A 16,723-nucleotide genomic window follows, 5' to 3' on the forward strand; every position below is an offset into this window, starting at 1 on the left:
CTTTCTTCCATACGTAAATGAGTTTTCAGACAGCACAGGGGACATGCCCTGTGATCTTTGACAACTCTCCAGCAATGCCTCTGTCTTCTTCTTCAGACCACCTCTTCTTCCGCGTCTTCATTCAAAAGCGCCTACTGTGCATGTCCGTCAGCCACAGGAAATTGGCCGATGGACATGTGCAGTTGGCACAGTTGGCCATTTTCCTGTGGCCGAACGGGACATGTGCAGTAGGTGCTTTTGGATGAAGACGCGAAGGTGACGTGGGAGAAGAGGTGATCCAGAGGAGAAAATGGAGGCGCCACTGGAGAGTTTTCGAACAGTGTCTGAAAACTCATTTACATATGGAAGAAAGAAGATATTTCTCAGGAACGGCGGTGTGGATCAGAATAATAAAGGTAAGAGAAGATTAGCCATTCTTAATGCTATTCCTACGTGTACTTAGTTAAAAAACTGAATTCTAATTCTAATAAACTGATGTCCTTGCCCTGGCTCACAAACGCTCCTCCCATCGACATTTACCTTGTGCCAAAAGTGTGCCATAAAATCACCCATCTACACCAGAAAACTGGCATAAAGGGGTTACTAAATTTCCCCCATTGTCTTTTAACTTTTAACTAAAAGGGCCCCAAATACCCTAAAAGGTATAACAGGAAAAGAAGCAGATTTTGGACGAATTAGATTGAAGACAGGAACTATATTTAGTGGTGGAAACTTAATAACTTCTAAAGTACTGGGATATATTGTTTAATAGGCTTGCAATAATATACCGTATATACTCGAGTATAAGCCGACCCGAATATAAGCCAGAGCCCCTAATTTTACCACAAAAACCTATTGACAAGTATAAGCTGAGGGGGGGAAATGCAGCAGCTACTGGAAAATTTCAAAAATTAAAATCGTTGGAGTTTTTGGGTGCAGTAGTTGCTGGATGCTGGGGAAGGGGAGGGGGTGTTTTGGTTGTCTGTCTGCCCCTTCCCTGAGCTTGAGGACTGTTTTTTTTTCCCCCACTTGGAATTCAGCCTGGCTGAACATAGGGTATGTGCAGTGCTCCTATTAACCCCTTCCTGACGGAACAGGAGCACTGCAGATCCCCTATATTCAGTAGACCGGGCACTTTCAGACACAGGGATCCCTAATGTGTGTGTGTGTCACAGTCATTTTCTACTTTTATATCTATTATAGGTTAAGGAGTGATTTACAACTTTTATTTATTCTATTTTTTTATTCTATTATTTTTAAAGCGTCTTTTCTTTTCACTATTTTATGGGAGATTCTATACATTACTATTGCAGCTGGTCATAGAGCCCCCCCAAAAAAAAAAAATAAAAAAAAAAAAATAAAAATAAATAAATAAATAAATTTTATATTGCTTGACCTGAGTATAAGCCCAGGGGGGCATGACAGCACAAAAACTGTGCTGAAAAACTCGGCTTATACTCAAGTATATATGGTTGTATAATTATACTATGATATATTTCTATATAATATGATTTTATGTATATATATATATATATATATATATATATATATTAACACTAATTTCCATGAAAATACAGAATTAAGTTACTATTTATTGACAGTTTTTAAGGGAACACAATAAAAATCGAAAGATTATGGGGAAATTTATCATCCTATATGACTGATGGAAACAAATTGCAAATTTTTGCACAAAGATTACAATTCTTGACTATTTTCTGCAATCCGCAGCAGTTTTCTGAAAAGTGGGCGGGTACTGTCAGACTGATGGGGTTTCATAGGAGGGCTGGATCTTCTTATGGCTTGCCAAATACTGGTACAGGCAGGACACAGCTCAGATCTACTCCGGCTAGGAGGGTTTTATGTTCTGGCAGAGAATATCACTCCATGCACTGCCATCCAGGATTCATGCACAGGTTGCTATTTTGATAGTTAAAGGGATGGTCCAGGACTCTAAAACATGGCTGCTTTCTTTCAGAAACAGCACCATACCTGTCCATAGCTTGTACTTGGTATTGCAGCTGAGCTACATGAATTAAGCTAAATTGCAATGTGGTTGGGTAAGGAATTGTTTATAGAAAAGAGCAGCCAACCTCTGGGGTGGGACATCTTTTGCTAGGAAATTAAACATATATAAATAATTATATATATATATATATATATATATATATATATATATATATATATATACAGTCCTATGAAAAAGTTTGGGCACCCCTATTAATCTTAATCATTTTTAGTTCTAAATATTTTGGTATTTGCAACAGCCATTTCAGTTTGATATATCTAATAACTGATGGACACAGTAATATTTCAGGATTGAAATGAGGTTTATTGTACTAACAGAAAATGTGCAATATGCATTAAACCAAAATTTGACCGGTGCAAAAGTATGGGCACCTCAACAGAAAAGTGACATTAATATTTAGTAGATCCTCCTTTTGCAAAGATAACAGCCTCTAGTCGCTTCCTGTAGCTTTTAATCAGTTCCTGGATCCTGGATAAAGGTATTTTGGACAAACAATTCAAGTTCAGTTAAGTTAGATGGTCGCCGAGCATGGACAGCCCGCTTCAAATCATCCCACAGATGTTCAATGATATTCAGGTCTGGGGACTGGGATGGCCATTCCAGAACATTGTAATTGTTCCTCTGCATGAATGCCTGAGGATTTGGAGCAGTGTTTTGGATCATTGTGTTGCTGAAATATCCATCCCCGGCGTAACTTCAATTTCGTCACTGATTCTTGAACATTATTCTCAAGAATCTGCTGATACTGAGTGGAATCCATGCGACCCTCAACTTTAACAAGATTCCCGGTGCCGGCATTGGCCACACAGCCCCAAAGCATGATGGAACCTCCACCAAATTTTACAGTGGGTAGCATGTGTTTTTCTTGGAATGCTGTTTCTTTTTGGACGCCATGCATAACGCCTTTTTTTATAACCAAACAACTCAATTTTTGTTTCCAAAATGAAGCTGTCTTGTCCAAATGTGCTTTTTGATACCTCAGGCAACTCTATTTGTGGCGTACGTGCAGAAACGGCTTCTTTCTCATCACTCTCCCATACAGCTTCTATTTGTGCAAAGTGCGCTGTATAGTTGACCGATGCACAGTGACACCATCTGCAGCAAGATGATGCTGCAGCTCTTTGGAGGTGGTCTGTGGATTGTCCTTGACTGTTCTCACCATTCTTCTTCTCTGCCTTTCTGATATTTTTCTTGGCCTGCCACTTCTGGGCTTAACAAGAACTGTCCCTGTGGTCTTCCATTTCCTTACTATGTTCCTCACAGTGGAAACTGACAGGTTAAATCTCTGAGACAACTTTTTGTATCCTTCCCCTGAACAACTATGTTGAACAATCTTTGTTTTCAGATCATTTGAGAGCGGGCTGTCCATGTTCGGCGACCATCAAACTTAACTGAACTTGAATTGTTTTGTAGAAAGAAATGGTCCAAAATACCTTCATCCAGGATCCAGCTACAGGAAGCGACTAGAGGCTGTTATCTTTGCAAAAGGAGGATGTACTAAATATTAATGTCACTTTTCTGTTGAGGTGCCCATATTTTTGCACCGGTCAAATTTTGGTTTAATGCATATTGCGCATTTTCTGTTAGTACAATAAACCTCATTTCAATCCTGAAATATTACTGTGTCCATCAGTTATTAGATATATCAAACTGAAATGGCTGTTGCAAACACCAAAATATTTAGAACTAAAAATGATTAAGATTAATAGGGGTGCCCAAACTTTTTCATAGGACTGTATATATATATATATATATATATATATATATATATATATATATATATATATACTCAAATTCCATGTAGAAACTCAATGACAGAGGGATCTGAACACATATCATAGCAGAATGAAAGCTCCTCAGACTGTGGATCAGCAGTATAGGACATGCGGAGTGGTCCACCTGCACAGTGTGTACTGCGCAACCATCCACAACTGACAGAGATTAATGACCTCTGGAGACGCTCTCATATGGAGGAACTCAGCTGTGCAGGACACAAAAGAAGTGGAGCTGCTCCAGTAAAATGCCTCAGCTACTGCAAGTCATTCCAGACACTTCAGACAGATGCCACCATCATGCAATACAAAGCAAGGACTTAAACAGACTCACACAAGGTCAAAAGAAGATGCCGGTGTTTTGTCTGTGTCTTAAATGGATCCTCCACAAACACAGTAGGGGTTACAGGTCGGTATTGCGACACATGATGCATTGAACTTGTATAGTACATTACTTACTTCAGTATATCAGACATCCAAATATGAATATCAAACCAAACTATCGTAGAAGACTCATGTTTAGGGTATTTACAAGCTATTCTAGTCCCATTACCACCAAGATACCATACAAACATATAGTAATGCAAAAAGGGGTTTTGAAGACTTCATATATGATGCCCTATACTTAGAATAGGATTCATTGGTGGAGGTCCAATACGTGGAACCTCCACCAGTCAGCTACTCTACTTACCAAGCACAGGCCGTACATTTCTATAGTGGCCATACTTGGAACCACAACTCAGCCCATTCACTTCAGTGAACAAGAAATTTGACGAATAAATTTCATGTCACATGGCATTTGAAGATGAGGCAGAACCATTGCCATTTCCAACATCTGATCCTCAGGGGCACCAAGTGTCAGACCCCCCACCAATCTTTAATAGATGACCTACGCTTAGGATGGGTCATCAACTAATAAGTCCTAGGAAACCCTACTATGTAAAGATCAATGCAGATACCATGGCTAAATGGAAAACTACTTACACTACCTAAAATTAGGATCACAATTTTAAGGATCATCTCAATGAGAATAGGCCCAGTTGTTATGTTGCTATTCTACTTGATAATTATGAATATTATGAAGATTACAGTAGTAGATTGATGGATGAAGATGGAATCTTCTCCGTCTGTGTCCACTCCCAACTAAATTGTGTCTTCCATGTTTGTTTACTTTTGTAATTGAAGAAAAAGTCCAGAAAAGTAAAAAACATTATCGAAGAAAACTTCCATCACGATTTTGACATGGTGGTAAATGCAGATGGACACCAGATGTCGGGGGCTCTGTCTGCATCAGCCCCTTAATGTCTGTTGATCTTATCCTATGATGAATTATAGTAAGTAACATTAACTAATGGTAGTGTGAGCCCACCCGTAGATACAAGGTGAAGAAAAGCTATTATTTAATAACTAAATAGTAACATAAAATTTTATATAATAAGACAAAATATTATCGACAGACATTTGAATTGGCCGCTTTCCATCCATGTCTATTTTATGTCATATAATCAAATACCTGTTTGTGTATGAAAGATACACCAGCCGGTGCAACAAAGGTCATCAATCTTCAATCCGGAAAAACAATAGTCAATGCCAAAAATACCTGGAGAGCTGCCATGAAATGACACATACAGCTTACTTGGTGCTCTGTCCATTGCACCTGTCCTCTCGGTAGCAGTGACAATCAAAGAATTAACAAAGGGCGACATGTTAATATAACCTTCAGCTACTGTGTGTCTTTGTAAATTCTGCCACCATGTACCAAGGCACTGGGGATTCGTGTATGATAAGCAATGATAACAGTGGTGCGTAATGGGTATTGTCAGCATTCTGTGTATTGCTTTGCTGCTAGTAATACTAAAAGAAATATCAATTTTTGAGTCAATGAAAATGGTGCATCAAAATGGCTGGCATGGCATGCTATATTGGCAACTCACTCTACATGTTAAACAAATTTCTCATCCTTATGCCACCTCATGCTTGGTGAATATGAATTCCATGTTTTTGTGCTCTGCTCTCTTGAATCGGACCTCCTATCTCTGTAGCCAAGCTATAAATAGAGCAGACTGCTGAACCACTCAAAAATCTCAGAAACGCAATTCATAAAAAGTACTGTAGTGCAAAGACGAAAGTTGACCAGACCAATAATGCAAACGATGTCTGCCCTTTCCAAATGGCCTCTAAAAAAGCAAGACTTGGAGTCTTCTATGTCTTACGTGCTGGACCATGGCGCAGGCAACTCATGAATAAATGATCTATCTGAAGTCACCACAGTTATGGGTAATGAATTGAGATGAGCGAACACTGTTCGGATCAGCCGATCCGAACAGCACGCACCCATAGAACTGAATGGAAGCACCTGTGACGCTGGCTGGCCACCGGCAAAGTCAGCGTCACAGGTGCTTCCATTCATTTCTATGGGTGCGTGCTGTTCGAATCGGCTGATCCGAACAGTGTTCGCTCATCTCTAGTAATGAAAGTTACATTAAGGTAAATCCAAAAACAAACATGCTAACAAACACCAACCAAGTCATAACTATCATTTGTTTCATTTGTGATCTTGCAGTCCTTATCTTCATATTTAAAGACCCCTATGAATATGTCTTATAGAGGAATAAGGACATTTTAGAAGGGGGTCCTCCTTTCAGGCAATCATTACCCCCTTCCATGAATTAGAATTAAGAACCTGTACAATAAGGGCACTGGATGTAATGAATTTATTGCAGGGTCACTCATAAATTTCAGATGGTACATAGACTACTAAATTTCAATAAGGATCTAGATAGAGATCCCCACATCTTATCAGCTGATCACTAAGACTTAGATAACCTGGATCCATGGAAATCACTTGATGGTTGGTTAGAATCTATAAAGAGAAGGTCCAGTTGGAAAAAAATGCCAAAACATCATATACAAAAACAAAAAATAGGCCCCTTCTCTATATTTACCATTTAGATAACAAAAAACATGCATTAGACCATTTAGCGTCAAAATCAAACAACAAAAATTTTAAAAATTCTCCCATTTTCTCTCGACTTACCCCCCCAAAAATCATATTTTAATTCTGTTTTCGAGTGTCTGTAATTGGCTGTTATTTTTTCTGTGCACTGTACATCTTAGACTATGGTCACTTCTACATCCTACTTTCTGATTATAATGGAAGTCCAGACGTAGTGTTTGTTTCATCATTCAGTGGATACCACCATCACCTAATGGACTCCATTTATAAGTCTTATATGACTGCAATATAATAAGATACTGTGCAATTTTTTTTTTTTACTAAAACAAAGATTTCGGACACTATAACCCCAATTTTGGCCCATTTCACCATATTTTGCTATCTTGATTTATTTTCACTTGAGTACGAATAGAAAACTGGAAATAAGCACGTATTCAGCTTTGTCTATAACCCACTGTTATGTCTGCCGGTTGTCAGATATTTACAGTTATGCAACTTTTTATGGAAGCCTGAATACACGAATAATGTGTCACTTCACATTGATTATTGTGATTGTCTAAATCAAGGCTTCTCATTCCTCCCCGTTCACATTCGCTCCAGGCTCTATGATCACTAATTACTGTTGAGGCTTGTCAAAAACAAACACAGGAATAGGCCCGAATTCAGATGGCAAAGGATGACAAAAATACTGAGACTGTCCAAGGGCTTTATTTCTAATGCGTTCCACATTTGTCCTGTTTTTATATTCTGGCGACACTTTGTTTTGTAACCTGGTAATGAGAAAATTCTGTTGACTTTTCTTACATTTTAACCATTCACGATTGTTGATTGTATTTTAATCACCATCTTGTTGTGTTTAGAAAAGGTTTCAGTAAACCTACAATTTCTTTGATGTTTTTGAAAAATTTTAAACAGGATTTAGAGTTTTCCTTTGGCTTAATGGCCAAAATAATATTTACAAAAGCTTCTGGCTACGTGGAGAATATTAGAAACACATACAGTGTTTGTTAATTAGGAACGGATCAGAATGGACAAAACTTACAGAGCTTCATTTATCAAAACTTCTAGAAGAAAATACGGCCACCAAAAAAAGCTCTGCTTACAGTTTTTGGAACAGTTTGAGAAATTAAAGTTACATTGGGAGTAATAAAGAGAGTTGTTCTATTCCGTGTTGTACTGAGGTTACACCACATTATATTATTCTGGACCCACCATCCAACAACTCCTAGGAAATAAACCCTACTACCCTCCAAATGTAGGTGTCTTCTGTTGGATCACTATAGATTAAAGCTTAGGCCCACCAGAGGATCCTCTGGTGCTCTGGTGGGCCTGTTCAACACTATTTCTACTGTACAACTTATATATGTGGGACCATCATTTACAGTGATTTAACTGAAAGACTCCTGATGTAAAAATGTAGGCAAAAATGTCAAGGGTATTCATTAGCTCCCTGAAAATGCTCACTATGGGGGAAACGAGGGGATCTGGTGATCTAAATTACACTTTATGTAAGTTAAATGCCCCACTACACAATGAGTCCTAATGGGCAATGGTTGCCCTCAGAAAGCTCATCTGTAGACACGTCCTAACTCTGTGGACTAGCTTAAATTGGGTTAAATGTCCCACTACATAATGAGTCCCACTGGGCAATAAGTTACCCTCAGAAAGTTCATCTGTAGGCATGTCCTAACTCTGTGGACTAGCTTAAATTGGAAAGTTACTTAACCATTTCAGGACCAGGCAATTTTCCCTGGTTCAGGACTGGGCACATTTTCAGGGTTTTCATACATTTTAAGGGTCTTAATATTCTTTTTATTCCGACTATTCAAATATTTTTGTTGTCTTTTTTTTTGCTGATACATAAGGTTCGATTTTTATGTTTTTTTTTCCCGTATATCTAAATGTAAACAAAATGGATGGTAAAAAAGGGGGAAAAAGTTTTTCCCATTTTTCATGTCCATTGTTAGTAGCACAGAGTATTATTGTAAGCTGTTATTTAAATTTTTCCACAGGTGACAGGTATTGTAGTGTCACTGGGGTTGGGGTTAGAATCAGTGACGTGGGCATGGTAGAGGCAATAGTTTTATTTTAACTTTAAAAAAAAAAATGTTAATTTTCAATGGGGGCATGTCGAAGGTTGAAATACAAAGGCTGTGGCACATGAGCTGTTCTGGCACATTGATTGTTATGCCATCCTCACCACTTTCCAGAAACGAGGTATGGTACGGGTATGCGTCAGCTACAAGCCAAGTAGATTTCAGTATCGGTGAATGGAGTGCCGGAGAATTCACCTAATTCATGGCTATTAAGGCCTGTGTTTTGTCATAAATAAGTTCTATGCTCTGCTAGCGAAGGGATTAACAAGACCGATGTAGTGGTCCTGATAAATGCCTCCCACTGTTATACACACACAGACACACACACACACATATATATATATATATATATATATATATTTATACATACATATACTGTATATGTGTATATATATATATATATATATATATATATATATATATATATATGCATATCTTGATCTATCGTAATATTTTGCTGTGAGGTATGAAACTGTGATATTGTAGCAATGGAAAATGAGGTTGAACTTGGAGCAAGACATTATGCAACACAGTAGTCAGACAATCTGCAATTCAGCTGTACTTTTTATGTACAAATAAATTATAGAACATATTGTTCAGTGGTTTATGAACCGTGTAATTTGAGGGGTCTCCTACCTAGCAATTTGGTAATATGAAATATTGAGATGTCTTTGTAATTGCATTGGTGAAACACTCCTAGATTTAAGGCATTAAACCGCCGCATTGCAGTCACCGTTATTATTAAATGAATCACTTGTACGTGGCCAAACGTAATTTTTGGTTTACCAGACCAATACAGATGAGAATTGTTTTCCAGTGGCTAAAAAGGCTCCTGTGTGTGGCATTCATGAACCCATCAGAGACGTGTGAAATTTATCACATATGAAACCTTTCTGCTATATAAAATACTTGAAAATATAATAAAAAGGACTCGCTTACCCTCCGAGATGCCTATTTTAATAATGGCTTGTATTTCTATGAAATAACAATGCTGGAGAATCTTTCCTACAACTATATATTGTACCAGTCTTTGGTTACAACGCCTAGAATTTTGAGAATAAATTGATATCATTATTAACAGTCGGCATGTTACTCTACACATTCTGACACAGTCCAATCAGAGAGCAGAATTGTGTAAGGACACACCCCTTTGACAAGGGAAATGGTAACTCTCAGTTGTCGATTTATTCTAGGAGGAATAACAGAGGAACAGTATAATACATATGTCTAAGATCAGATACTATATATTAGTAATTTCATGAAGGATACAAGTATTTACAGAAACAGTCATCAGGAAAGTCACATGACTTAAAAAAAAAAATCACAAAGAAAAAAATAGAAAGCATTGAGTTTACCTGCCACCACTGGTGATTTTCGGTCATCTAGAAGCTGTATAGCTGTACTAGCTGTAACCACCGTACTTCTGTTCACTGAGCCTACAATTGTAGATAGAAGTGTTAAAAGTTATTAATAAAACAATAATAGAAATAAATAGGTTTTGATAGTTCTATGTTGTTATGCAAGCGGTGCAATGTAATAGTGATAAAACTAATGTAAACTGAAGATACATAAAGAATATTTTATGTTCAAAATCTAATAGTATGAACTGACTGAAAATGGAACCGTAATGGGGGCTCTTTTTCCCCCATAATTTTGAATTGTAATTGTATTTTTGTATACATTGCTGTTACATAAACCATAATGTTATTGAAGTATTTTTTTAATTATAGTTCATAATATAGATATAGTTCAAATATTTTACATTATTAAAAATTTCTTCTTTTTTTTTTCCCTAAAGTGTAAAAAGTGTAAAAAGTAACCATAATGGGGACTTATTTTGCCCCACAATCTTGAATTGTAATTGTAGTAATGTGCTCTTACATAATCTAAGACACTATAGAGATATATCTAATATAGTACATTAGTTAAAGATTTTAAATAATTGAAAACATTTTATTTTTCTCATCAAGTAAATAATGGAAAAAGGAACAAGGAACAGTAACGGGGACAATTTTACTCCCCAAATTCTAGGCCTACAATTGAAATGCAATTGTAAAGTACAACGCTGCAAAAAATTACTTGTTATAATTCATTGATCTGAACATTTTAAATTAAAGGGGTTGTCTAGGCAAAATTTTAATCATCTGGAGGTATTGAAAAATAAAGAAAAATGCATACTTACCTGTCCTTGATGCTCTGGTATCCTCCTGTGCGTCCCGATTCTTCTGCTCCGGCAGCTTCACCCAGGTCACTTCTGGAGTTCTGCTGAAGCTGTTGATTGGCCTCAATGGTCACTTGACCACTGAGGCCAATCAACAGCCTCAGCAGACCTCAAGTAGTGACATTGCAGGCACTTTGCTGATTGGCCTCAGCTATCACATGACCACTGAGGCCAATCAGAGATTTCAGCGAAACTCTGGAAGAGACCCGTTTTAGGTTGCTAGATACTAAGTACCAATCATACTTAGAAAGTGGTTTCCTGTGGTGATGGTCTTCCACATTATATAATGCACAATATAAAGGTGCCTTGAAGTCAAAATTATATCAAAGGAGTGTGAGTATCCCTGAATTAGGATGCATTAAAATTGAATTCTTTATTAGAAAAGATTAAAAGTAGAACCCCTCCCCCCCACAAAAAATGCTAAAAGCAAAGGTCAGAGAGAGATTAGGGCCAGTTATGATGTGAAACTGAACCACTATAGATAGGGTATCAAGAGCCACTATTTCTTGTGGTGTTACTGTCTCTCTCCTATAATAAATATTACCCACTGCGGGTTACATTCTAAGATCCCTGTATCTAGAGTCAGCTGTATAAGGAGTAGCTCAATTTGTGTTTCTCCTCACTCCCTCTCAGAATTAACCAACTGCCCGCTACAGAGTATCAGATTTGCCGCCCATGGGTAACTATCAGAACTTCAACCACACTAAGTCCTTACAATAGCACTAACATCTAACGTGTGTCCCCACTGGGATAGATTTATAGCTCCAGCGGATCTTCAGAGGATTAGATGTCCTAAACGAAAATGAGAGCCTACATTGAATTCTAGTTGTAAATTCTAGCATGTAGCTCCCCCGTCAGCACTGATGTCTGGCCGCATGGAGGAGCAGGCGTAGTAGCCAGTTATAGCTGTAGGACCGCCCCTTCACCAACGGCAATGGCCAATCATAATGCATTATATAATGCACAATATATGGTGGAACTGGAAACCTGTCACAGGAAATCTGCTCTAAATAAGGTGGACTATTCGAAAAGGTGGTCTTTTGGAGATGTTTTACTTTACATCAACCTATTGTACAATAGAAATTCCCCAAACCAGTACCCTTCCATATTAGATTAAATTGTAATCTTATAAAATGTGTGCTGCATTTACTATCCAATAGTTTCTCATGTAATTTCTTCTCTGCACATCTGTAACTTTATGTTCCAGATATACGAAAGTCCTTCTGAGTTATTGCAACATTGCAGAAACACAAGTTGTTAAACTCAATTTAATGACTGGTAGTACAGTGAGAATTTTGACATGACATGAGGTCCGGGCCCATCTCCATACACATTGGCCTTTGGCTGATTCCTTGTACTGTACGTGATTTATATTACAAATAGTCTGCTTAGCCAAATTATGAAAACATTATATCTATTTAACAACACCATCCTCTCGATAATCTGGACATTCTCAAATGGAGATGTCTTGGCTGCAGAATCAAAAGTTTATTGAAATGAGAACATTGAAGACTGGGATTTTATTATGCGGTTCTTGAAGACAAGACCCAGGAACCAGTACTTCAGTTCACCAGATGCTGGATAATTGCAAGCCCTGCCCATTAACAGTTGCAAATTACTAACCAATTTTCTCTAGTTAAACATTACAATTTAGTAAAATAGTCTTTAGAAATGCTGATTTTTCTAAACGCGGCTGATTTATGGCGTTTTGATAAGGGGTAAGAGTCCAATGTGAAGTCAGTGAAATAGAAAATTAGGGTTAAAGTGGCAGTTTATGATTAAAGGAGTAAGTACAAAAATATGACAGTATTAAAATTTAGAACACATTTAATACTGAAGTTTTTTTTAAATATATCTCAAATTTTAAACGCTAAAAAAGTGTAACTTTTTTATAATTACATGGTACAGGTAAAGATAGAAAACTTTTTTATATACTTTAATAAATATTATATACTTTATTATTCACTTATTTACCTCTTTCTGGCACTGATCTAATCTATACAATAGAAGTCTATGGAGAATGGGAGAGAGGAGAAAGAGGGGAGTTTCTGCACTGTAGAGAGTCTGTTTCCTTTCACAACACAGGTGGGTCATCCAGAATTACTATCCAACCTTCCCCTGACATTATGTAGATGACCTCACATCTCTGTCTCTTCCTCCCCTCTCTTCTCTATAGACTTCATTGTAAATTGAGTATGGACCAAAATCACTCAAATAACAAGACAGTAGTAATAGTTATAGACAGACACTTTTTTAGTGAAGTATATTGCAAAGTTTACTTACACTTTAATGTATATTTAATATACATAGAAAAGTTAAGTAACTTTGGAAATACATTTACAGAGATAAACCTATTTTCCTGAAATTTGTTTTGGGTCCAATTCAAGCAAATCTGCAGTCAGATTTAATTTGATCCAAATAAATTTTATGTAAAAAGAAATTGCCCTAATTGCCCTGAAAAGTCATGTATGACACTCTGAGATCTTCTAGGATTGTATTTGACCCCCTTCAAGCTTGTTAACCCCTATCTCTCTAAAATCTATAGGATTGTATTATAGTTATCTTTCTATCAATATATTGTAAATCTATATATACTTTTCTACCTGTTATGAGACATACTGATGGACATGAATCCACTATTTCTATGTATATTGTGTTTTACTATCTCACATTCTCTATCGGATGTCCTCTTTCTGTATCCCAACAAAACAACAGCATTTGGCTAGTACTTCTGTTCCTTTTACTGATATGGTTGAAAGCAATAAGCACTATGGAATATGTTGGCACTAGTTAGATGATCTAAACTATGAGGGCAGGGGCATAACATGAGGGGGTTCAGAGGGTGAAGTCGCACCAGGGCTCAGGAGCCTTAGGGGGCCCATTAGCACTGGCATCGGTATCAAGATTGCAGCTTCCATATGGCCCATAAGCCAAGTTGACCCACAGATTACCCTAACCACACTAAGGTGGATTCAACTCCTTATTACCCGTAATCATCACTATCAAGAATTCACTGTAGGAATGAGGTAGGGGCCCAGGACAAAAGATTGCACCGGGGCCTACAAGACTTTAGTTATGCCACTGTATTTATATGGCTTGTGATTTCTATGCCCAAGATGTAGGAAATGTGCCTGAATTACTAAGAGGTTTAGAAATCAGAGGTAGGAGTTGCTTTCCTATATAATTGTTTTCTGGCCTGACTTTGTCAGGCTGAAGAATCCCATTCCTACCTGTTTCTCTACCCTTTGCTCCACACTTAGGAAAAAGTGGTGAGTGAACCACAGAATGTGGTGGATCTTTAGGGCCATGCACCAAAAATGTGCCACATTAATACCCATCTACACCAGAAAACTGGCATAAATAGGTTAATAAATCATCTCGATTTCTTACAACTTTCTGAAAATTGGAAAAATTTTGCAGACTTTTTAGACCCTATTAATAATTATTTGTCCTTCAAGGGTAAGTTCAGATGGAGTAACTTGAAGCTGATTTTGAGGCAGATTCCACCTTGAAATCAGATCTAAAGACACACCATATATGTGCCATGTATCATCCGCATCAGTCACTGTGATAAATCTGCATCAGTCACTGTGATAAATCTGGCCGATTTTTCAGACTGTCTAAGATTGCACTAAGTATTAGTAAATCTAGGTCAATGTGTTACTATTGATGGTCTGAAACTTGCTTCTAATTAGATGTTTGGTATTGTATCTTTAAGGCTGTATTCACACAGAGTAACGCCAGGCGTTTTTTGTGTGTTTTTTGCACATAGCGCCGCGTTAACGCCGGTCAACGCCACCGCAAAATAGCGCGGCGTTAACGCCGCGTATACGCAACGTTAACGCAGCGCTACGCGGCGTTAACGCGGCGCTATGTGCAAAAAGCACACAAAAAACGCCTGGCGTTACTCTGAGTGAATACAGCCTAAGAGTGAACAGGATTGGATGTCTGATACTGTCTGAGATATATATATATATATATATATATATATATATATATATATATAAAATCTGTTCATGCATGTCAATGATGAAGACATATAATAATCCATTGTCTATGTTTCTAATGACAACCAAATCTGGAGTCTCTTAAAATCAAATGAACTTGCCGATTTTGTTGATTTAGTCAATAATCTATAGCCTAGTCTGTCATTCTTGTTCAGAGAGGAGGAATTTGCATTTATAAGAGAAACCACAAATTTGTTCTTGATTCATTCTTATAAAGGATCCCATCCCCACCCTATGGACCTCCATTGTTTCATAATAGGGTTTACTAGGGTTCAGTCTCGGTTTCATTAGTTTGATGAAAAAATTGTACTATGGTAGCCATCAAATCTGGCAGCCTACCTAATGGAGACACATGTGAGCATAAATATAGTCTTATGATTATCACAGCTGTCATAAGGTGTGGTTTGCTGTAGGAAAATATTTGTATATGCGTCTTATAGAAGGAACCACTGTGAGGTCTGCTTGTTGGTAGCCTTGTCTTAAGCCTCTTAATACGTTTTATATTTTCTGGAATGAGTTATATTTTACTGGACTCCAAGGATAAGATCTACTCCATTTGTTGCGAGAAGAACATTTTTCTTATGAAATTATTCGGCAGAAGTTGTTGCCTGTATCCCATCTTTTCTCTCCACAAAGACCAAGGGATGATATAAATTATGATCCCAACAATGTCATGTCTGAAAGTTGTTTTTTAATTTCATTTCAGGTCAATGGGTAGCACTAAATTCCAGCCAGTTGATGGGAGAACCTCCGAATGAGTTTCATTACTGCTGGCTAGGACCCGTGGCCCGTGCCCAACAATATTTTGTTCTCATTTTCTAACAAATCTACATTTTGTGTCAGCTGTTGGGAATTAATCCAGCCCCTCTGTCTAATTTCAACTTGCACTGTAGCATTTCAACCAAGAATCTCCGTGCCTTGTCCACCAAACCTAAGTGTTCCAGTGCTGGTGAGCCGGCCAAGAGTAGTCAATGAATTGCATATATTTCCATTACAATGAATAAATTACATTAATGATGAGATACAAGGCACACAAAGGCCTGAGTCAGGATGCTTCTCACAGGGGAAGGTTATGGTATTAATTTATTTTTGAACGCATACATTTATTGGTGTATTTTTTACATTGTATTATGCTCGTTCCAAAATTAATGATTCCTGAACATAAAATACAATATCCTATAGAGTGAAGCCAGGATCAAAATCTCCATGTTCTGTATTATGTAAATGCCAGACAACTTAATGGACAAGTTGATAGTATTATTATGTATTGACTAATAGACAGACATGGTAAGAAGTCAGTAGACAAGGCTTGGACGTCTAACAATAAGCAAGAATGCATAGTAGATATGGATGAATATATAGTATCAAAATACAGTCTATAAAAGTGTAAGTTTTTTTGGTGCCCCTGCCATACTGATATATAGATTTTAGTGACTGTGTTGGATTTCATCAAGTTAGCTTTGGATATCTGAACTGTGAATTTTGTGTGGTCGGTTCCGTGTTCCATGTTGGCTGCTGCTATTGATGAACATTTAGGATATAAAGCATACTTATGCTAAACTTTAACAAATTCTGGGTAAAACAGATACATTTTTAAGGCTGCATTCACACTGTATATATATATATATATATATATATATATATATATATATATATATATATATAT

The 16,723-nt window shown here is 37.3% G+C and overlaps 1 protein-coding gene across 2 annotated transcripts in view; it reads right to left on the reverse strand.

Annotated features, from left to right (window-relative positions):
* The window catches only part of CACNA2D3 (calcium voltage-gated channel auxiliary subunit alpha2delta 3), a 662,271-nt gene that overhangs the window by 128,110 nt on the left and 517,438 nt on the right, over window positions 1–16,723 (reverse strand). For both annotated transcript variants that reach the window (XM_075287892.1, XM_075287891.1), the window contains one exon: window positions 10,185–10,265. In XM_075287892.1, the coding sequence (XP_075143993.1) occupies window positions 10,185–10,265 (81 nt within the window). The remainder of the gene's footprint in view (window positions 1–10,184; window positions 10,266–16,723) is intronic.

Source organism: Leptodactylus fuscus, chromosome 9 (genome assembly GCF_031893055.1).
Source record: "Leptodactylus fuscus isolate aLepFus1 chromosome 9, aLepFus1.hap2, whole genome shotgun sequence".
Lineage (NCBI taxonomy): Eukaryota > Metazoa > Chordata > Amphibia > Anura > Leptodactylidae > Leptodactylus > Leptodactylus fuscus.